Below are 23697 nucleotides of genomic sequence, written 5' to 3'. Positions count from 1 at the left end.
AATAAGTGTAAAGGTCAAGAATTAGAAAACCTTGAAAAATCATTTAAAGTGAAAAGCTTCTATCCACCAAATTTTAAGACCATTGAGTTCAACTTCTACCACCTTTTCCTGACCAAACACTCAGCTTTCGGACAAGAAGGAGAAAGGTCGAGGAAGGCCAGTTGCTCACGATGACAGGGTAAGGCAGAGCTTGCCTGGGAGTGCTGCTTGCCTGATCCCTGTGCAGGGCCTGTGCCATCACACTCACATGCCTGGAAGATCCTGTGACATGAGCACTAACATGGACACAAAGCAGAAGCGGAGTCCCCCCGGTGGTTAAGAGCACTGGGTTCCGATCCCAGCCCTGTCCCTTAATTGCTCTGCGTCCTTGAACACTTACTTCCTCCACAGTAACATAGGGCAGCGTACAGACCTCCTCGGGATGTTGTGAGGCTAAAAGGAGCTAATAGTGTCTGGCCTCTACAGGGCATTAAGGTGTTTGCTTCCATAAGAATTTATTGGGCACGTGCTATGCGCTCAACATCGAGTATGTATTTTGCCAAATCTAAGCCATCACTAACCTACAAAATGAATGGTGTCCCCGTTCTGTAGGAAGTCTGAGAAAGGTCATGTGTACAGTGGGCAGGTGCTGAGAACAGAGCCCTGATCGATGCCATCTCCTGCGCAAACTCATTTGATGACGGCGTCCAATGTGCAACTGAGTTACCATGTTGCAAACATGACCCAACCCTGATACCCGAGCAAGAATTCACACCAAGTAACTCCTGGCAACCTGGCAGCATTCTTGGCATTCATTTTAGTGTGGGTGTGACTACCACTGGTCCTGCCTAAAGGCAAAGGCTGTCATTCTTGGCCTTTGGAGTGTTATGTGTAGTGGTGGCTGGTAGAGGGACAATCTTTAGGCAGATGTCAGAGCTTTAAACATTGCAGTTATGTGTCTATTCTGCTTGCCCTACTACTTTATTTCTTACTTTTCGAAGTCTTAAAACTAATGAAATAATTCACTTTAAAGGCTCAATTTATCAAGACACCCAGGGTAATAAAAACCTGTGCACAGCAAAACTCGGTGTCCCAGCAGGGGTATGCATGCGTGTATCTTTATAACCTTGCAAGTAGGTGAGAGCGGCTGCTCCTTGAATTTATCTGAGACAGGCACAATTTATCTGAGACAGACTTTAAAGTCTGGTTCTAAGAGCCCCGAGGTTCCCACCTCTGGGAAGGTTCCTTCCCCCCACGTCGCCAAACCCTTCAACAGAGACACAGAAAAGGGACTTTCTGACTGAGGACCTAGCCCAGTCCTGTCTCAGGAATCCAGGGGCCGCATGGTTGTTAAGATCATCAGTCCCTATTGCTTTATATGGTTTTAAAAAGTCATTGTCCTCCATTCTGCTGAGAAGTGCTTGGGGGCAGGAAGCAGTGGGGGAGGTAAGCATTAGCCTAAGGTTGGGGCCTGGCTTTCATCACTGGCATGTCTGTGGCACTTTCCCCCTCTGCACCCTGAATTCCTACTCTGTACAATAGGGAGAAGAAAGACCCAGTACCCTTCACAGTTGTGCTAACCAATGACCACAGAGAAAAAGTGCAAAGTACCACTGATGCGTTTAAGATGTTTATAACAAACTTAGATCGCAATGGCTCAAAGAGGAGACTGCTCAGATGGCCTTTATGGCCATCTGCCTGCACTCTTGAAAGCTCTGGGCACAGGATTACAATCTCAAATGTTTTCTGTCCTACACTCAATTTTCTCTAAATTAGGTCAGTGGGAAATAGCATCGGCTTGCGTGCACTGTCCTTGTCCCCCACGAGGTGGCGCTGCTTCCCAATTAGCAATTTCTTTTGGCGCGAGGCTGGCTGAGACCTTTCACAGCGGATGAAGAGGAAGTTGGAGCTGTTGAGAGGAAAAAAGAAACACGATGAAGAACAACCCAGGCGGGGCACCTCGCTCCACCCCTGCCCCTAGATTTCAGTAGCAAAACAAGATCTCCAGATTAAGAGTGCTGGTGACTGAGGCCTGCAGTCGCTGCAGAAGAGTTGTGGCTGCAGGAAGGGTCTTTGATGCCCCCACTGTAATGTGCCTCTTCCCAGAGCAGGAGAGAGGAAGGAAGCCTAAAGCTGCTGTGCTTCCAAGATGGACAGACATTTGCACAGAGTTCGGGCACTGTGTCTAGAGAGGGCTCACGTTTTTCACAAGACCTGATGTGAGGTCGACCTTAAGAATCCAATGTGCTGAGAAAGGACGGTCATGTGAGGGTCGAGGGTGCTGCCTGGGCTCAGACCTGCCTATTCTCGTCGGAACCCAGGGCCCTTCCTTCTCTAACAGCTGCCCCCCAACTCCCACCCCAGAGAAGGAAGGTCTGGAGTGCAACGATGACGGGATTTGAAGTCAGAGCACCCCCTCTCTGGCTGCTTTCCCCACCTCAGCTCCTGTCTCTAAAAATAAATGGGTCCTTTTGGAGGTGGACAGGGTGGAGGAAGTCAGCATTTTTTCTTGAGACAAAAGGATAGGAAGGTTATGGGGCTGAACTATCAAAATCTCGGCTTGCCTCCATCTGGTTTCACTGCCTGAACCTTGGGATGGTTTTGTGATCAGTATGGAGAATGGAAAAGAGGTGTCTTCCAAGCTCAAATGGATGATGCTCATGAGTGCTAGATGCTACCTGTTAAAAAAAAATAAAAATTTATTTTACACGGTGCTTTAATGTTTTTAGAACAGTCTCCAAAAAGATTGATATTTAGCACTTACATAAAACATTAAACGTGGGTTTGCCTTGTAATGAGCTTACTCTATTTTAGTACTGAAAAATCAGGACTGCGGGACTGAGCCCATGTACAGATAGCCCATCGCTGCCATTAATTGGGAAGCTCTCCAACTAGACTTAATTTCTGAGGACCAGGGATATGTTCTATCTTTTTTCAGTGGGAAGAGCTGAAATAATCAACCTTAATATAACGAAGAACCGATTGCTAGTTTCCTCACCACCCAGAGAACCACCGCCTTCACTCTCAGGCCTAATCCTCTTGAACCAGAATCAGTCCTCAAAACGGGCAGGTTTAGGGGTGCAGAATCATCAAAATTTAATTCAACTAACATTTGAGTGCCTTCCTGGAGCTTTTTTTAAAAAAAAAGAATAGATTTTTATTGATTTCAAAGAGAGGGAGAGAGAGAGAGAGAAACATCAATGATGAGAATCACAGATTAGCTGCCTTCTACACACCCTCTGAGGAGCAAGCCTGGGGCATGTGCCCTGACCGGGCATCAAACCGCAACCTGGTTCATGGGTGGACACTTAACCACTGAGCCACACTGGCTGGGCCTGTTGCTTTTTCATTCGTTAAGCTGGACCTTTCCCATTTATTATTTCATTCTATCTTCATAGCCATAATTTAAAATAAACAATCACATTTTATATTTATGAAAACATGAAGTTCAGAGGCTCAAGTTTCTTTCCACTTGTCTCTTCCATCTCCCCTTCCTTCCCGGCTGCCTCACCCTAACCAGCCTCTGAACTTCCAGGCTTTCTTTAAGCTCAGCCATCCACCAGTTTCCTTAAAAACTATTATCAGCATATTTTTCCTCTATCTAAAACTTGGTAACTCCCAATTTTTCACTCAGTCAACTGCAAAATCTCCAGTCTAAGTCTGTTCTGTTGAACCATAAATCTCTTAACTCCGTCAAAATGTTCCCTTGAGCCCAGCCAGTGAGGCTCAGTTGGCTGAGCATCGTCCCATCACCAGGAGGGTGAGTCCAGGTCCATGCCTGGGTTTCCAGCTCCATCCCAGTACAGGGCGTGCAGGAAGCAGCTCAGCGATGTTTCTCCCATCAATGTCTCTCTCTTCTTCCTTTCTCTGAAATCAATTAAAAATACATTTAAAAACTCTTCCCTTGAGTACAATTGCTCTGTCTCCTCCTCCCACCTCCCAATGACACAACTCTGCCACTTCTAGTCTGTGCCTTCTCTTCTTTACATTCTCCCCAGAGTGCAACACACACACACACACACACACACACACACACACACACAGCGACCCCTAAACCTGCCGGTACTGTTAGGCTCTGCACACTCACCTGCTCCTCGGAGCCTGATACAAATGCATGCAGGTCACACTGTGTCCTCCCTTGCCAGCCTTCCAGGCACTATCACTGTATCATTTTGGGAGAGTGTCCAGTGATGGACTGAGGGACCAGTCCACCACTGGTGTGAGTGCAAACCTTTTGGAAAGCGGTATGGCACATACTACAATATATATATATATTTATACCCTCCCCGCCCCCCCCCACCACCACCACCATGCAACAGAACATTGTAAAGTTAGTAAAAATGGCTGAACTGCAGGAATGCAATGTCAGGACTGTAAAATCAGATGAGCTGAGTCACAGAACCCCAGGGCACCCTATAAAACCCAACATATTTAAGGGAGGAGGATGTAAAATGTGGGAAGTATAAAATTTATAGTAGTGGTCATCTTCTACAGTGGGGAAAGGGATGGGACACAGGTAACACTGTAGGACAGCCGTCACCAACCAGTGGTCTGTGAGGTCCGAAAGGTTGGCAACTGCTGGTTTAAGAAAACCTTTGGATCAGCGGTCGCCAACTGGTGGTCCACGGACCACTGGTGGTCCATGAGGTCCGAAAGGTGGGCGACGGCTGCTGTAGGAGACCTGCGCGATAACTTAGAGGTGGTTCCTAACTTTATAGGTTACTCCTAGGTACACACTTGCTGCCTATAGGGGAAAGTTGGTGCACTGCAAGCCATCAAACCCCTGCCCACTGGGGACAGAGGGGACGTATGTTAGATGGCTCCAGACAAGCATATCCTGAGGAACAACCTGAGGGGCCTGGGCCGAGCGACATCAGTCATTGCCAGGGGACATGAATGAGCTACAGATACTTGGAGTGCTCCCCATAATATCTCATAAATTACTGAGTGTATAAAAACAGACCTGAGACTGGATTATAGAAGACGTGACCAATGAAATAAAGATATTCAGTACTGTACCAAGAGAGCTGCCAGGAAAACACAATCAAATTAGTAAATCTGAAGAAGCAAATGAAGTCCTCTACACTCTCAGTGAGAAGGCCTGGGCCAGAGGCATAGCTCCAGGAAGACAAGGACTCTGTCCTGGCCACCACATAGCACACGGTGCATGGTCAGCACAGAAACGCAGTCTCTTCCTTTAGTGGCCACACAGGCTGCTTGGGGGATACTGAAGAAAGTATGGGTGGTAAATAACTTGGGATTCACTGCCCACATTGCAGGGAAATAGCGGGTTGAATCTTTAAAAAGAAAAAAATTATAATGTATGATGTTCTCCTATCTTTCACTTTTACAAAATTGGTAATAAAGCACAATTCTTAAGCTGCTTTTCATTTTTTTATTGCTGTTAATTCAAGGAAAAAAGGTTGCATAAAATCCAATCTGTTCTAGAAATATAAGTGGCCTTTCCAGTACATAACATTTCAAATATCAAAGTATATGGTAAACATACAAATAAGGAGAAGGCAACACACCTCCTATGTACAGTACAGTATTTAAAATCATAAAATAAGCTCCATAAAGTACAACTGGCGAGTGATTCACAACTCGGTCCATACGTGGCTTATCAAAACTCTCACTTGAACAACTCAACTGTAGCTTAACAATTAATTTAATAATGTGGTCCAAAAATACCCAGATCAAATAAAATATAATTAATCAAAATAATTTCCTTTACTCAAACTTTTTCTTCTTTTTAAATTAAAGCTTTCATCTATCCCTTCACACCCATCCCTCCCCCCCTTTAATCCCCACCCCTGAAATAAAGTTTCAAAATGTACACTGGTGCTATAAATAGAAATGATATCTAGGAAGCATTGGATGAAGCTTCTTTTTCTTCAAGTTTTTCCTCTTGTCTAGCAATCTGTTAGGCTTCTGAACCAAGACCAGGTTCCTTGCTGCGCACCAATGTTGCCTTGCACAACAGAAGCCTTTTGTGTCTGCTCTGCGTTGAAGGACAGGAACAGACCCAAACCCCTTACTCATGACCATACAGCGGCAGGTGCTCATTGCCGTTGAATGCAGCAGTTCACAAACACACCCAATCTCCAGATAACCTCAGTGCACTTTAGGAAATCAAAAATTACCTGGAAGCAGTTTAGTACAGAGATTGGCTTTTAAAAAAAACTTTTTTTTTTTTAAACAGCAGCATTAAACTTAGTGACATGACACTGACATGATTAATACCATCTTAACACACTCCAAATTCAGTCTTTCACATTATAATCAAGCACAGTGGTAAACTGGTATAAAAGTGACTTTGCTACGAGAGACAGATTAGGAACAAATACCTGACTTTTGCAGAAATGCAGAGCTTCTGTTCAGACTGCAATAAACCACACACATTTCAACACAACAGAACACTGTAACAGTTGGTGTAGGAAAAGAAGAGATCTTCGCTCAGGTAGTGTCTCAGCAGGACACAATGGTAGACTACAAGTAAAATAGGCTGTCGACTGCCATTGCCAACACAAACACGGAGGACAGTATTCACACTAGTTTGTTCACTTTATGTCTCTCTGAGCAACAGGCTACAAAAGTATGATGAAGTAAAAAGTTTTTTGTTTGTAAGAAAAAGCTCTTTGTCCACTTCATACACATCATATTTTTTCAGTTTCATATGGTTTCACTACTTCCACTTATTTTAACTTTTATTTGGAAAACAAGTGCAGCATGTATGTATTTATGTGGTGCTGTTTATTACAAGTATACTCCCTACTTGGGGAATTTGATTTCTCCCTTATGATGAAGGTGAAACAGTTTACCCTCAATTCATGTAGAGCAGTTTACAGAAGTGTGGGCCAATGCACCAGCCGCCCCATGCAGCGTGCCACTGGAACACGGGGGTGGTGGGGAGAAAGGTGTACTTTAGGATGAAAGTGAGAAAAGCTGGGGAAGAAGCAAAGTATCTTTTTTTCAAAACCATACGACTGTCACTAGTGTTGTAAAAAAAAACAAAAAAGGTCAGATACACAGTTTTAGAAATTCAGTAAACATTACACACAGCAAGGATTCAGTGTAAAGAAAAAACCACGCATCCATTTTCCTTTTGATAGTTTGTTTGGATGTTTAACATGAATCATACAAATAAGCCTGTTGTTGAACCAGGAGACCAGAGGCTCAAAAGCAATGCATTCTTTTTTGTTGTTGTTTTGGACATCAGTACAGGAGAAACGAAAAACCCCAACTGCGTAGACATCTCAGAAATGTACAGACAAAAAAACACGAACAAAATACCTTTCCTTTCCTCCCCTCCACACCCCACCATGACTCCCCACACTTCAGTGTGTTAGGTAGGTAGGCAAGCTTTACTCGGTTCAGTCTGCAGAGTCCAACGTGTCATTAGAAGGGGGGAGGGGAGGTGCGTATCTCAGTCTGTAAGTGCCTAAAACGGGAAAGAGAACTGCTAAGTCACTGCTCACAACGCAATGCATCACAACCACTACAAGCTATCAAACGGACATGCTCGGCAGAAGGCATCTTCCGCACTACCACAATTCCAAAATGGTCAATAAAATGACTTTCTAAAAGTAATATAAAGTTTGTGCTCTAAGTTCTACCTAAAGCTATCAAACTTCAGCTTCCTTTAAAAATGCCAAGTATCTACTCCCAATTCAAGACTCTATACTGGGTGATGTCTGGCAAAATGATAAAAGCCAAATGCAAGTGAAAGATAAGGGTTTGAGGTGTATATGGAATTTGCATTTTACTCATACTTATTTAAGAACATTTTCTTAGTTTTTAGTGGTAATAATATTCAATTTAGTTCGAATTCCCTCTCAAACCAGTGCTTAAAATATTTTGTTCCTTAAAATGCAATAGCATTTTATTTAAAACACCTACTGGGCAGGAAAAGAGCATGGGCAATACACTGAGCACAGACTGGCTAGCTATGCAGCTATACTAAAATAACAACTACCAATCTTACATGGCAGATGACTCTATTTCATCCTAGTTTTCTAATATTTAAAAATTTGCTTACTTTATGAAAGAGGATTGTAGCTTTAAAAAAAGTGCTGCAAACCAGAGATTTAACATTCTATTGGCAAATTCCCGTTATATTCTTTAAAAAGTGCCTTTTTGGTTTCTTTCTTGCTTGGGAACTGAACTGCTCTGAACTTCCTGGTGCTGTATGACCTGGGTCTACACTAGGCTCTGCTGTCTGCACTTTACAACTCATCACATCCGTAAACACACACACAATGACGACTTTCAACAGGATCCCCATGACCAGTAAGGTGGGGAGACACCGGCACACTAAAAGCAAGTCCTCTGGGAGCTCTCATGATTACCTTGTTGACTGGCCTCCATGGACGACTGCTTACACTCCTGTGCAAAGTGTCCGCTTACACCACAGTTGTAACATGAAACACTCCCATTCTTCTTGGGCCCCGAACCACTCGTGTTGGCAACTACACTGGGTGCTGCATATACGGGATAGTATCTCCCAAATCCTGCCACCTGCTGCAGGCCATAGCTGGCTTGGTTCCCCATGACGGGGTCATGCACCAGTCCATTTGCATATGGTGTCGGAGGCAGAAAGAAAGGAAGTTGGTTTCCATTGCTCTGATGTGCTTGGTTGAGGTAGCTGCCATTGCAGAGGGATGGCAGAGGGAAGAACGGGAGCCGGTACACAGGTCCTGGCATTGGGTTAGGATAATAGTAACTATTTAGCTGAAGGTTTCCATTGGTCCCACAGCTGCACCTTCGCCCACAAGAACCACAAGGACCTGAGCCCACCTGCTGTGGCGGCAACACTGTCCCATTAGCGTTCGTGTTTCCCACAGCACTGATGTAAGAGGTGCTGTCGCTCTGTGCAGTACTGTGTGTCAGAGCGGGGCTTGGGCTGGGGGCGGGGCCTGGGGTGTGGGTAGGAACCGCAGGAGGGACTGCAGACTGGGCCTGACTCATGCCGGCTCCCGCGGACTGGGTGGAGGTGGACGCTGTGCTGAGCACACTGGAATTCTGGCTGGCTAACACACTGGCAGCGAGGGGAGAGCCCGGGAGGGTGTAGGGAGCTGGTGGCTGTGCAGCTGAGAGGCCAGCTGCTGAAAGAACTACCTTCACATTGGTAGGCTGAGGGACTGTTCCTGTGTTTCCCTCAATTTGAGGCACCATTTGATTGAGTCCTACCACTTGGGATGCAGATTTGGTGATGGGGTCCGTGGCAGCACCAAGAGATCCTGGGAAACTGCCCGGATTATGGACAGGAATGAAGGCTGTGTTTGGTGATCCGATGCTCAGACTCCCAGCTGGCTGCTGAGGGACGTTCAACGGGCAGCTCTCAGAAGATCCCTGCGGCGGCGGCAGCTTCAGCCTCTGAATCGTTAGGTGCAAAGCAGGAGTACTGCTATGAGGAAGGAACGCTGTTGGAAGAGGCAGAGGGGAAGCCAGCAGTTCCAGGTGCTTTTCTGATTCACCAGCAGCAGCTGCCGGTCCTAATATCCCAACAGGGGTCGCACTGGTGGACTCCCTAATTGCAGAAATAGCAACAGGACTCGGAACAAGCATGCCTATTGTTTTGCCATCAGCAGATTTGGGGGGAGGAACGACAACTTCAGACTTCTGGGCAACGTGGTGCATGACACAGTGTAAAGTTGGCATAAAAGAAATATGCTGATACTTGGGCGAGTTTAAGGGATCGTCTAAAAGGCTTCCGTTGTCGTTTCCTAAGGAAGCCATTTCCACAGGTGGCTGGACAGTGACAGCCTGGTTGACAGAGCTGTAAGTTGTAAACCTGGTTGCCAATGGATTCCCAGAATCATCAGAATTGCTGTCTGTGTCTGAGGGAAACAAATAGAAATACATGTTAACACAAATGTTAACTCCCATCTCTCTTGCTGGAAACAAATTTTCAGTCCACCTAAAATGAACTTTGAAGTTTGGAACTGGAGGAAACGTGTCCCCTAAGCTTCCTAACAGCCAAACTGATCCTCTTTTAATTTTTGGCTTTCTACGAACTTTATTTAAAAAACATAGAGATTTTTTTAAAAAAAATAGAGATTCTGGAAAATGTGGAGACAAGAGAAAGATCAATGGCTGCCAGGGGTGGCAGGTGGGGGAGAGATGACTAGGAGGAACACGGATTTTTAGGCAGTGAAACACTTTTCTGAGCTACTGTAATGATAGACCATGTCATTAATCATTTATCCAAAGCCATTGAAAGTATGTCATCAAGAGCGAACTCTCAGCCCTGGCTGGTGTGGCTCAGTGGATAGAGCATCAGCCCGAACACTGGAGAGTCATGGGCTCAATCCCCTGACTGGGGGAGTGTGCGGGAGGCAATCAATCAATGTGTTTCTCTCACATCAATGTTTCTCCCCACCCCTCTAAAAAAAAAAAAAACACAATGGAAAAATATCCTCTAGTGAGATAACAACAACAAAGTGACTCTCAGGTAAACTATGGACTTTGGTCGATAACGCTGTATCAATGTAGGTTCATTCTTGGTAAAAACAAACAAACAAACTATTCTAGTGAGTTATGTTGAAAATGGGGGAGGTTATACATGTGTGGGAGGAACGGGGTAGATGGGAAATCTCTGTACTTTCCTCTCAATTTTATTGTAAATCTAAAACTGCTCTAAAAAAATGTCTTTAATAAAAAAATATCAATGGATAAGGCAACAAAAGGTTAATTGGAGACTGAAAGACGCACAGTGTAAAATACAGAGATTTATTTAATATCACCTTATTACTGAGAAAAGGATTATATATTTTTAACTTTAATCAATTTTAGGCAATTCACCTGATTTATATTCTGTATTGCCAAACCCAAAGTCTTTCTGTCTCACAAAAATAATGCCATTTAAAGGAGTCCAAATAAAACTGTATTTAACTCAAATATGTAGAGGTAGGGAATATAAGAGTTTTTTTCAGAATTCAATACATATTCTTACTTTTATATATTTCAGTGGGGTAAAGAAAATGTAAAGCTTTTATTAGAGTCATAAAGCAAATGTGCTAGAACACAGGAAGCAGGGCAGGCACGAGAGCACTGCCTCTTCCTGAGAGCAAAACGACATAGACAGAGACAAAATTAAGCTGCACTGGTTTTTATTACTATATCATACTTATGCTTGCATACAAAAATAACTTCAATCCAGACTTCTCCTGGATTTCCTGACTTTTGGTATAAAGAGGGCAAAAGATAAAATCTAATTCACAATGTTTAAATATCATAAAGCCAGATACTGCAGTAATATGTACAGAGACCATGCAATTAACATCTCTCTGCTAATAAATAAGCAGAACTGTAATACTTAAATGTTTATATTTATTAAGACCAAAACTAGTTATACTGAGCTAAGATGTTAAAAATGTTTTTAAACAATACACTAAAAACAAATCATACAAGTCTTCCTGGAAAATGGTTAAACAGAACCTACTCAGTGACAGAATATCACGGTGTTATTAATTCAACTATGATAATTTACATCAGAGGGAAGAGATTCAATTTAGGAGTAAATGGTTCTAGCATAAATTCCCCTTAAAACTAAAGTGTTTATTGCTAAACTTTACAAAACAAAAAGTATCCAAAAATTAATAACTTATTTAGGGCAATTATATCTATATCTGTACCATCATTATAAGTACAGAATTAAAGAAACATTTAAGGCCAAAAAAAAAAGGGGGGGGGGCTGCAACATTTTTCAGATGGTCATTAAATTTCTATATAAACTGTTCTTTTGTTTTTTGTTTTTTCAAATTATAAGAAAGAGTTTATTTAGAAAGTTACAGAGGTAGTAGAAGTGAGCCAGCTGGGCTATGTAGGCTCAGGAAACAAGTTACAGAAGCAAAAGGAGGGTGGTGCTTGGATCTTAGGAGAGGGAAAGGTGATGGCCTGGGGGAAGAAGTGAAGGACTGAGAGGCCTGGGCATGCTCCCAAGAGAAGAGTGCATTTAAATCTTAAGTCACAGCAAATGGACCCATGATTTTAAATGGTCCTAAATGATTTTCTGGGCATTGTAAAGGCTCATCTAACTGTAGAGAGATAGGTCTCATCCTTTTTTGTGTGTTGATTTTGAAAAGTACAGTCTCAAAACAATACCCCATTAGGAACAATAAGAACAACAACCAAGCCACATGCTTTTCAAAGAAACCTTTTCATGCCCTTAAAATCAAGGCTTTTAAAAAAATAAATCATAGTGGATATTCACCCCCTGCGGGTTTAGAGAGTCCCAAGTAAGTTTTCATTTAGAGAAGGCTCATTTAGTCACTGATAACTGAACCTATCCAAAAAAGGGCAAGTTCCTCTATACAGGCCACCAACTCACTCTAAAGATGACAAAAAAGGGATGCTGTAAAGTAACCCAAGGGTACAGATGTACTCACAGATCAGAAATGCAGTGTTGCTGTAGACTGTTAGAATTAGGGGGTAGAGTCCCTGCATGCGACACTTGGTATGACTTGAAAATAATTGCAAAATAAAGAGTGGCTAAATGTATGTGAGACAACAGCACAATTGCCACCGTTTCTTAGACAAGACCTGACGCTAGGGTCTCAGAGAGCTGTAGCCTGCCCAAGAGAAGCCACATATGGTTTAAATGCTGTGTTCCAAGGATCTCCAGAGATCTTTAAGTGACCTAGAGAAATAGTTTACTACTGCCCACCAGGACAGGAAACCTTATAACCAAGATGTCACCAATCAGATATCGTCACCATGTGTAAAAAATGACATCCTCATCCAACTTATACATTTTTGAGATCTCACTTCTAGAGCAGAGTAGGGACTTCTGATACTCCACTCCTTAAAAGCAACAAGAATCCTGGCAAAAACTGTCAAAATCAAATTTTTCAGAACTCTGGAGATTAACGACTTGCAGCAATCTGAGGAGTATTTATTCAAGAAAAAAAGCTGAATCTCAAGAATTGTGGCATTTTACCTTGCCTAATTCTATCTCACTTTCTCCAGCTCTGAAGTAGCTTTGTAAACTATCAGTCTTACAACTATAGTAATTATGAAAACCAGCAGCCTAGCAGCCACAAGAAGCATGGGTTTGGACCTCTCTAAAAGCCATGCCCAAAGAAATGTCACTATTTGACTGTTTGGCAGCTTCAGTTCACTCTATGTTAACAGCCCTTTACTCACAGGGCATTGGTCACAATCAATCAGCAGCAACTATTTAACAACTTGGTTACCTGAGGCAGCATTACCAATTAGGGCTAACAAAAGGAAAAACTTAAGAAGAAACAATGGAGAATGGGATGTCCATAGGGAGCTTTGAAACGCTTCTGATATAGTCTTAGGAATCTAGAAGGTCACACTCACTGTCTAGGGCTGTATGCTTGCCCAGGAAATACCTAAGAAGGCTTTCACTTTTGGGTGTATTTGAGCCTCTGTTTAAGGAGGAATTGAAGATATAAAACTTTCAAAAAACAAATACCAAAATGGCAGAGTGTAAATCATAAGTCATCAATAATGACAGTAAATTTAAATAGATTAAGCACTTCAAATGACAAAGATAGGCAGGATGGCTAAAAAATCATAACCCAATTTATGCTGTCTATTAGAAACACACTTTAGATTCAAAGACACAAATAGGTTTAAAGTAAAAGGATGGAAAAAGAAGTACCCTATAAACAATACCCAAAAGAGAGCTCAAGGGGCTATCTTAATATCAGAAAAAAATTAAGAAAAAATTGTTATAGGGACAAAGGATATTTTATAATGATAAAAGCATCAATCCATCAGGAAGACATTAAAATTATAAATATATATGTGCATCCAATAATATATGTTTTTAATCTTTCTACACTAACTGTACATTTTGTTATGACTGTCTTCTTTCTATTTAATTTCATATGTAGTGAAATGTTAAAAAAAAAATCAACATTGCCAGGACCTGCTAAGTCAATGGTCCATACACTCTTTATACCAATTAAATTAAAAATCAATAATGATATTTATGAGAACATAAAATTACTTATGTATGACTGATTTTAAGAGACAACACGTATTACCCTCCACTACCCCCATGTTCACTCCAAAGAGCAAACCTCTGTCTTTTTCTTCTTCACTTTCAAAACTCTCTCTTCCATCATGTCGTGGGCTAGAGGGAGAACTGTAACTCTCTGAAGATGTTTCTCCACATGTGTCATGTCCAGATCCAATGTCCAAATTCGCATCTAAAAATAATAATTCTATTTTTAAAAATCATGTTAAGTAAATTAAATTCTGAATTGAACCAGTAGAAATAAATTACATCTGTAATTTTTTGTTTTTGTTTTAGTTTTCCTACAATTACCTAAAAAGCTGGTATCTAACCTACGTAAAAATTCACTATTAAATCACAATTTTAATTGAAAATAATTTATAAATACATTCTTAAAACAACAAAGGCAGAGGAAAATGTCAATCTTATTGACTTTAAAAAAATCAGAGTTAAGGTTCTTTGTAGGGTCTTGTCCAATAACAACAGCATACTGGGCCATTTTCGAAGTCTAGATATTTTAACTTCTCAGAACTTGTTGGACATTCATTCCTTAAAAGACCTCAAGAATAGAACTGACTGCCAAAAATCCCCATTCAGTTAAAATTACTATGCCTGAGTATTCAAAAGGAGTAAAATCCTATCTAGTGGACTGAGTAGCTCTTTTGAGTTCTGCCTAGAAACCAAGGTGACACAGAGGCAGTGTTGGGGGTGAAGTGCAAAAGCTGTCATGATCAATTAGCTACATCTCTTTTGAGTACAGAGGCAAGATTATTGGTATACCTAGTATTGTACATTCCTGCACTGCCCCTAATTTAGGGTACTGTCCTATTCATTTCTGTAAATCCATAGTTCCTACCTTGTAACAGCATTCAACTTGCTTAGTGAATAGTTTAGTGCATAAATCCCCATAAGAGGGATTTCAGAGGGATCTTTTAGAACTATAGATGAGTGAATTATTTCCATGGCAACTTGGTAAAACCAATGAAAGGTAATAACTATTAATCACTTGGACAAAATATGTGTTAGAGAAAAGATATGGTTTGTGATGACCAAGTTAGTTGACTAAGCTATGCCTTTTGAATGGACTAAATTTGCAGCAATTGTTAAAAGATGACCTAGCCTAGCCCAACTACAATAGTGAATAAATACTAAATAACAATAAAGTCATTAAATATTGCTAATTCCTTTTGAGTAATAAAATGCCAAACTACCATGGAAAAACTGAACAAAATCTCATGAGTGTAATTGGCTGAGGAGTTATTGGGCAAGTAATGATTTTACAGAAAAGTAATCTGGAGTATACTTATCCTATAAAATAAAAGGCTAATATGCAAATCGACCAAAAGGCAGAACGACCAGTTGCTATGACACGCACTGACCACCAGGGGGCAGACCCTCAACACAGGAGCTGCCCCCTGGTGGTCAGTGCGCTCCCACAGGGGGAGTGCCACTCAGCCAGAAAGAAGCCAGGCTCACAGCTGTTGCGTGCAGCGGCGGCAGGTGGATATCCCCCGAGGGGTCCCGGACTGCGAGAGGGCGCAGGCCAAACTAAAGGCCCCTACCCACCCCCACCTCAGTGCACGAATGTTGTGCACCGGGCCTCTAGTGTGCAATAATAGGTTTTGAATTACCAGTCACAGTGTGACCAAGGGATGCACATCAACACCAATGGCTACCCGGAGACAAATTTATGTACCGTAATGGCCAAAACCTGGCATTAAATTGGACTAACAAAATTGAAAACTCTAAAACTGTGGCACATATGGAAATTCTGCATATAAATATTTCAACCAGCATATAACAAAATTAACAATTTAAGGATTAAGAGAATCAAAGATTCAAAATGATAGTCTCAAACCAAAAATGACAGGCTAAAAAGGAAACCAGTAGGATCAGGTGAGCTGAGATTTGCTCACTAAAACTCAGACAGTGAAACTACAGAATGTGTGTGCATGTGTGCTTTTAATGCAGCTATTTCTCAAAATGACACAATTTTAAAAATTATTTTCTGTAGATTATATAGCTAGTAAATATTCAACTCACCAAAGTATCACATATTAATCTGTAGTTTTCAAAGAACTAAATACATAAATCTACACTAAACATAATTTTCTCTTTTTGAGCATCTCAAAGGTACTTAGGAATTGTGTAGAGTCTTTGGAATTTTTATGAGAAATTATGTGATACCCTAGAGTCAGAAGGTGTGAAGGTGAGGATATGCCAAAGGATATTCCACAAATCGCCCTTAAAAATAGAGATACAAACTTTTTTATTTGTTATCATGTCTCACAGGGTAAAAGATCATGCAAGAAGACAAAAAGCAAAAACTTACATTAGCCACTATTCTAACAATAAAAATCCTGGCTATTAGTATATATGAACAAACAGAAATTACACTTAACTGTTTAGGTACATCAGAACCACAATTAAAGAAAGTCAGAGACATTTAAATCACTAAAGCCTTTTAAAAGAAATTGAGAAGTCAACCACCTCATTCTCCCCAAGCTTTCTGGTGCCGCAATCAGCAACAGAAGAGCAGGGTGGAAGAAACACGGGTGATACACTGTAACAGAGTTCTTAATAGTGTAGACAAGGTAAATCATACATCTTTTTAGCAGAGAGAGTTAATGCATGAAGTTTTAAAGCAAAAACACTGTAAAGAACACTGATGATGACCAGCACAGAGAGCTTTTGGGGAGGCAGCAACATGGAGGGGGACTGTGAGGGGTTATTTTGTTCCTTTTTGTATCTTTAGAATGTCAAACTACATTAATGTATTATTACTCAAAATAGAAGTTAAAATTTTAAATTAAAAACAAATAATACTTATCTTAAACTAGACTGGATTATTTAAAGATCTGAATAACATACAAATCAGAAGGACCCAATATTTTCAGTTTCAATCTAGTATCCACATTTTATGATATACATGATTGTTCCATAAAAAAAGAAATCAAAATATATCATGAGTTCACTGAATGCTTTAGGTAATTCCTTGATACCTTAATATTTTAAGGAGAAATAAACAAGAATTTTTCATAAGTTGGAGACAGCAAACATCTGAGCTACATTTGACATCAATGAGACAAGTTGTACAAAGTATATTTTATTTATAATCATGCTCTATAACTGTAAGTATATATGAATCAGTGACATGTATATACAAGATAAAACAGAATAAGGTTTATCTTAAACATCCTGAAGTTGTACTTTCATAATATTTGAAAACAGATAAAGAAATTGGAACTTGAGATATTAAAAAGTTCTTAATAAACTTTATAGCATATGTGTTTCTTTTAACTTAGACTAGTGAAAAGGAACTAAATTATTGAACACCCATGTACTCGGTGCTAGCTAAATGCTTTCACAATAAATTTTTTACCATCTGGTAAAGTAGGCATTATTCCTGTTTTACAAATGAGAAAACTAAGGCTTCAGAGAGGCCACACATTTAAGAAACCGGTGAAGTACAAGATTCAAACGCATATCTGTCTGAGATTAAAATCCACACATTTCTCCTCTGAAAATATGAAGCTAAAAAGGAGAGAAGTGTCACAAATTTTTTTGGTGAGCACCAGTTCCCAAATTATGTGAGACAAGAGAGGGTGATCTTGTGAGGGTGGTATATATAAGGTGGGGCAAAAGTAGGTTTACAGTTGTGAGTAAAACAGTTTTTCTTGTATTATTTACTTATTATTTTTCCATACAAACAACTGTAAATCTCCTTTTGCCCACCCCTGTATTTGACAAGAGTTTTAACTGGAAAATGACCTGATTTATTGTATATGCTTTAGAAGACAATATGGTGGCAGTGAGAAAAAAAACTTGGAGGCAAGAACAGACAGGGAGACCTGGCAAAAGCTATTTCCAATCATCCATTGGCAGAGACCTTTTGTCTTATTTCAGCTTTTCCTTCCTCCTTTTAGCTGCCATCACCACAGGAAACATCAAAATGTTAAAATATACTCCTAAACAACATGGTTTTTTTTCCCATGCTACCCGCCCCCCCCCCTCAAAAGAAAGCTCAGTTAATTCACTCAATGAGTTGGTCCGATGATTTTATAGTCAAAATTAACCACATTCCTTTTATTCAATCTCTCTAAACAAATATCTAGTTAAAAAACACTCCATTAAAAATATTCTGGTTATTTATGTTGCATCACACCTTAATGTAGTAACATTTGAATAACACCTCAATTTTAAATCCTTATTTGTGCGATCAGTCCAGTATTAGGTACACAAATGCACAAAACATTCTCCTAGTAGTCTGTGGGCTTGTATTCTTTTTTATCTTTACTATTAATAGTAAAGGTAAACTAACACAGAAAAATTATCAATGAACCAGCAGATGGGACATCTCGCAGTCAAATGAACACATAACCTTTCACCTAAAAATAAAGGGACCTTAAAATAACAATGAGTAAACGAAAACCACACAAATCTAGTACAATAAGAATGAGGGTCTGAATTCCTCTAAAGTACCATAAACTCTACAGGACAGTTATTAAACATGAAAAAGTGAATAGATTCTAAAAATGACTTTCTATAAGAATGGGTCCCAGTTGCCAGGAGGGTGGGAAAGGCCTGCCAGGTCTCCTGGACCTCTCCTCTGGAGCAGGGACCAGCTTGAGACGGTAACAGGTGAGGAGGCTGCTGGCAGCAGAGGAGAGAAGAGCTGGGTCAGAGAACTGTAGTAAACTCCATGGACGAGTCATATTTCCTACATTAATGCCATTAATTAATACTTCAGAACTGTTTAATTCAGACACTGCTATTCACATCGACGCAGGATAAAAGCATGTCAGGATTTGACATAACAGCTCAATTCCTACTACAAAAGGTATACTAAAGACATTTGGGCGACGGGTATTTGAAATAAGTACATTCTTACCTTTCACAGAACCACCCTGGGCATGCTGAGGCGTGGAGAGTCTAATACCATTTATTCTACTATTCAATCTGTTGTCAGTTTTCTTAATTTTCTCTCTAAACCAAAAGTATACAAGTTACCAACATTTTTATAAGGTTCTGCAGAGAACACATTAAGAACAGTAGTATTACTAAAATTCCCCTCATTTTTATAATTAAAACTTTTTTTAGTAAGGTATATTCTAAAAGCAAGATTTGATGTACAGTTCTGAGAGTTTTGCCCCTCCAAACTGAATATAATACTTGACAAGAGCTTTATTTTTATCACTTGCATATGTTGATTATTCTGCACTAAAAAATAAAGCCCAGAGGTAAAAATATAAAGAAAACTAATGGAAAGATACTACTTATACTACATAAATTAAATGTGCCCATAATCAAATGCTGTATGTTGCCCCTTCTTACGAATTTCTATTACTGGAGACATTAAATTGAACCTACTTTTCTACTTGTGGCTTTCCTTTCTTCTTATTTATTGAAGATAAGCTTCGTTTTTCACTTGAATGCTAGTGGAGAGAATAGAAAGAAATCAGACTAAAGTTAACACCTCACTTTGGAAGGTATCCTCTTATTCTGCTATCAAGATTAAAATGATACATTCCCAGTTGTATATTCTAATAGATTTTTATTTTTCAACTTATTTTTGAAGTTACCTACCAGAACCACTAAAATTTTTATAATCCCCGACAAATACTTAATATTGTTAATTATGAGAAGAAAAATATCTATGTAGTATTTTGCTTTAAAAATGGACTTGAATTTTCTTCTGACTACATAAAACACAATCAAGTGACTGTACTTGCTATAGGTTTACTTAGTATTTTCTTAAAGTTCAGGTTGGTAAAACTGCGATACACGACTTTGTCAACTAACAAGAAAAGGTGTGCAGGCACTGAAGTGAAGGCAGAACAAGTTTAAACAATATACTCTGAAAACAGGCCATAAAGTATGATTAAGACAGTGGTTCTCAACCTTCTGGCCCTTTAAATATAGTTCCTCATGTTGTGACCCAACCATAAAATTATTTTCGTTGCTACTTCATAACTGTAATGTTACTACTGTTATGAATTGTAATGTAAATATCTGATATGCAGGATGGTCTTAGGTGACCCCTGTGAAAGGGTCGTTCGACCACCAAAGGGGTCGTGACCCACAGGTTGAGAACCACTGGATTAAGATAACATACACTTTCTCAAAACATGCTTTAATGCTTTAGTTCATAAAAAAAAATATTCCAGTAAAGGTTAACATTTGAATCTGAGTATTGTCCAAAAATGAAAATCTGGTTAACAAATCTATTCTTTAGGGAGAAAGTGGTCCTCTCCATGACTGCACCAGCAAGCACTCTCCCTGCACCTGGGGTGCCATAGTACCTGAACACTCTTGAGAACCCTGTGCTTTCTGATCCCACCATACCCTAAGGGAGCGAGTATGTCCTCATTATACTCAGGAGGGCCAGCAACTGGCCCAACTACTCATGAGGGGAGGTCAGTTTCAACATTCACATCACCAGTAGCAATATAGTGACAGAAATGTGAATTAATTCTTTCAAAAGCAAAAAAATTGGTATAACAATTTAATGTATCACTAGTTAGAATCAATGTTTTAGGCATCATATTAAAATGTATTAATTTTTTGAGCAATAAAAGTAATCTAAATAAACTTTTTCAGGTCTCAGAAGAGCTTAGATCATATAAACCAATTAAATTTGAAGTCTAACACAAACATTCCTTCAGTCATTCCTACCAGATACACTCTCTGACATAATAGTGCTTACAGAACTTGCTACTGAGTAGCAATGCTTTAACCATATGGCATGAAGACAAAACAAAGCCCTCATAAATACCTGGTCAGCTAAGGCCACACAGTGCTCCGGGTGCTGAATCATAGTGCAGCTTTGGCTCCTCCAGTCCACAATGCCATTCTCTTCAGAATACTGCATGGACAGCCCATCCAACGGAGAACAACTTGTACCAACGGTGCTATCAAAAGGAAAGTTTATACAAGTATGAATATCTGTTCTCAATAATCTAACCTACTATTTCATACAATGAGGAAGCTACAGTAACCTTTTCTTTACTATATACAGAATACACTACAGGAAACAAGTATATTATGAGAATAAACCAGTACACAGCTATCTTACCTATTTAATAATAAACCCCTGTCTCTAAGGAGATTAATAACAGTTGTGGAGGAGAAACCAAGATGGCGGCATAGGTAAACACCGGAAATTGCTGCCTCGCACAACCACTTCAAAAATACAACTAAAAGACAAAACGACATCATCCAGAACCACAGGAAGGCTGGCTGAGTGGAAATTCTACAACTAGAAGGAAAGAGAAAAGCACACTGAGACTCAGGAGGTGTGGAAGTAAAGTGCAGAGGTACGGAGGCGCACACAGAAAGGGCTGGCAACTGAGGACGCGGCTGTCTTTTTCAATCGGGACGGAGACACAAGCTCCCAACTGCTCTGAACGCCAGTTCCGGGCAAGTCTCTGGGGACCCAGACTCATACGGGGAGAAACTGGACTGTCTGGCATCGGGCAGAACTGGAGGGCAGCTTTCTCTCAGAGGTGCTTGCAGCGATTATTGTGGAACAGTGAGACCCGGAGTATTGTGGAACAGTGAGACCCGGAGCCTCTTAGGGCAGGGCTGAGAGCTGGGACCCCGCCCCACCAAAGCTGTGCATGGAGGCTTTTGCATATGAAAAGCCCGGCCCTTTGTAATTTGAAAATAACTTAACAAACTGCAGCTGCCCCAAGGCCCCAGGGCAACTTGCATTGCTTTACAGCTGGCTTCTGCTGGGTAGCCTTAGGCAAAGGCTAGATTAGCACCTCCTTAGATCCAAGAGCCAGTGTATCCAGTGGTCAGAGTGGGACCATCCAATTACAACTACTCAGATCTATAAGGGACACACTCAGGGGGCAGACTCAGTGAGCACCATAGCCCCACTGAAGCAAGTCTTGCCCCATAAGGGTGTCTTCAGCACAGAAGTTCTCCCACCGTAGACACAGCTGATTCTCACAGCCAATTGGCCTGGAAGTCAAATCCTCCCAGCTTTACATACAACAATCAAGGCTTAACTACAACAAGACTGTGCACAAAGCCCACAAGGGGGTGCACCAAGAGTGTCTACCTCAGGTAATTGGGACACTTAGCACAGAAAGCCACTTTATCGACACAGCGAAGCACAAAAAATGCTGAGACGAAGAAACAGGACACAAATGACAGAAATGGAGGAAAGCAAACTGCTGGATATAGAGTTCAAAACCACACTTTTAAGGTCTCTCAAGAACTGTCTAGAAGCCGCCGATAAATTTAGTAAGGCCCTCGAAAAGACTGGTGAGACCGCCGATAAATGTAGTGAGATCCTCAAGAAATCTAGTGAGACCCTCGATGTTGCAATAAAGGACCAACTAGAAATTAAGCATACACTGACTGAAATAAAGAATATTATACAGACTCCCAACAGCAGACCAGAGGATCGCAAGAATCAAGTCAAAGATTTGAAATACGAAGAAGCAAAAAACACCCAACCGGAAAAGCAAAATGAAAAAAGAATCCAAAAATACGAAGATAGTGTAAGGAGCCTCTGGGACAGCTTCAAGCATACCAACATCTGAATTATAGGGGTGCCAGAAGGAGAGAGAGAGCAAGATATTGAAAACCTATTTGAAGAAATAATGACAGAAAACTTCCCCTACCTGGTGAAAGAAATAGACTTACAAGTCCAGGATGCTCAGAGAACCCCAAACAAAAGGAATCCAAAGAGGACCACACCAAGACACATCATAATTAAAATGCCAAGAGCAAAAGACAAAGAGAGAATCTTAAAAGCAGCAAGAGAAAAACAGTCAGTTAACCTACAAGGGAGTACCCATACGACTGTCAGCTGATTTCTCAACAGAAACTATGCAGGCCAGAAGGGAGTGGCAAGAAATATTCAAAGTGATGAATACCAAGAACCTACAACCAAGATTACTTTACCCAGCAAAGCTATCATTCAGAATTGAAGGTCAGATAAAGAGCTTCACAGATAAGAAAAAGCTAAAGGAGTTCATCACCACCAAACCAGTATTATATGAAATGCTGAAAGGTATCCTTTAAGAAGAGGAAGAAGAAGAAAAGGTAAAGATAAAAACTATGAACAACAAATACATATCTATCAACAAGTGAATCTAAAAATCAAGTGAATAAATAATTTGATGAACAGAATAAACTAGTGAATATAATAGAATCAGGGGCATAGAAAGGGAGTGGACTGACAATTCTTGGGGGGCGAAAGGGGTGTGGGGGGTGCGGGAAGAGATTGGACAATAATCGTGCACCTTTGGATGAGGACAGTGGGTGGGGAGTGAGGGCTGAGGGTGGGGTGGGAACTGGGTGAAGGGGAATTATGGTGGGAAAAAAGAGGAACCAATGTAATAATCTGAACAATAAAGATTTAATTTAAAAAAAAAAGTGATGAATAGCAAGAACCTACAACCAAGATTATTCTACCCAGGAAAGCTATCATTTAGAATTGAAGGTCAGATAAAGAGCTTCACAGATAAGAAAAGCTAAAGGAGTTCATCACCACCAAACCAGTATTATATGAAATGCTGAAGGGTATTCTTTAAGAAGAGGAAGAAGAAGAAAAAGGTAAAGTTAAAAATTATGAACAACAAAGTGACAACAAATACATATCTATGAACAAGTGAATCTAAAAATCAAGTGAATAAAAAATATGATGAACAGAATAAACTGGTGAATATAAGGAGCATAGAAAGGGAGTGGACTGACAATTCTCAGGGGGG

The 23697-nt window shown here is 40.5% G+C and overlaps 1 protein-coding gene across 4 annotated transcripts in view; it reads right to left on the bottom strand.

The window, feature by feature from the left end:
- Positions 1-5360: 5360 nt before the first annotated feature.
- The window catches only part of ZCCHC2 (zinc finger CCHC-type containing 2), a 40210-nt gene continuing 21873 nt past the window's right edge, over positions 5361-23697 (bottom strand). For 2 of the 4 annotated variants that reach the window (XM_014454431.2, XM_006087166.2), the window contains 6 exons: positions 20745-20880; positions 19340-19404; positions 18861-18955; positions 13998-14162; positions 8328-9818; positions 5361-7420 (listed from right to left, as the gene is read on the bottom strand). In XM_014454431.2, the coding sequence (XP_014309917.1) occupies positions 7353-7420; positions 8328-9818; positions 13998-14162; positions 18861-18955; positions 19340-19404; positions 20745-20880 (2020 nt within the window). In that variant the 3' untranslated portion in view covers positions 5361-7352. The remainder of the gene's footprint in view (positions 7421-8327; positions 9819-13997; positions 14163-18860; positions 18956-19339; positions 19405-20744; positions 20881-23697) is intronic. The other 2 variants (XM_014454432.2, XM_014454433.2) reach the window with 2 other exon arrangements.

This window comes from Myotis lucifugus, unplaced genomic scaffold (genome assembly GCF_000147115.1).
Source record: "Myotis lucifugus unplaced genomic scaffold, Myoluc2.0 scaffold_36, whole genome shotgun sequence".
Classification (NCBI taxonomy): Eukaryota; Metazoa; Chordata; class Mammalia; order Chiroptera; family Vespertilionidae; genus Myotis; species Myotis lucifugus.
This window is presented reverse-complemented; position numbering and strand designations above follow the sequence as displayed.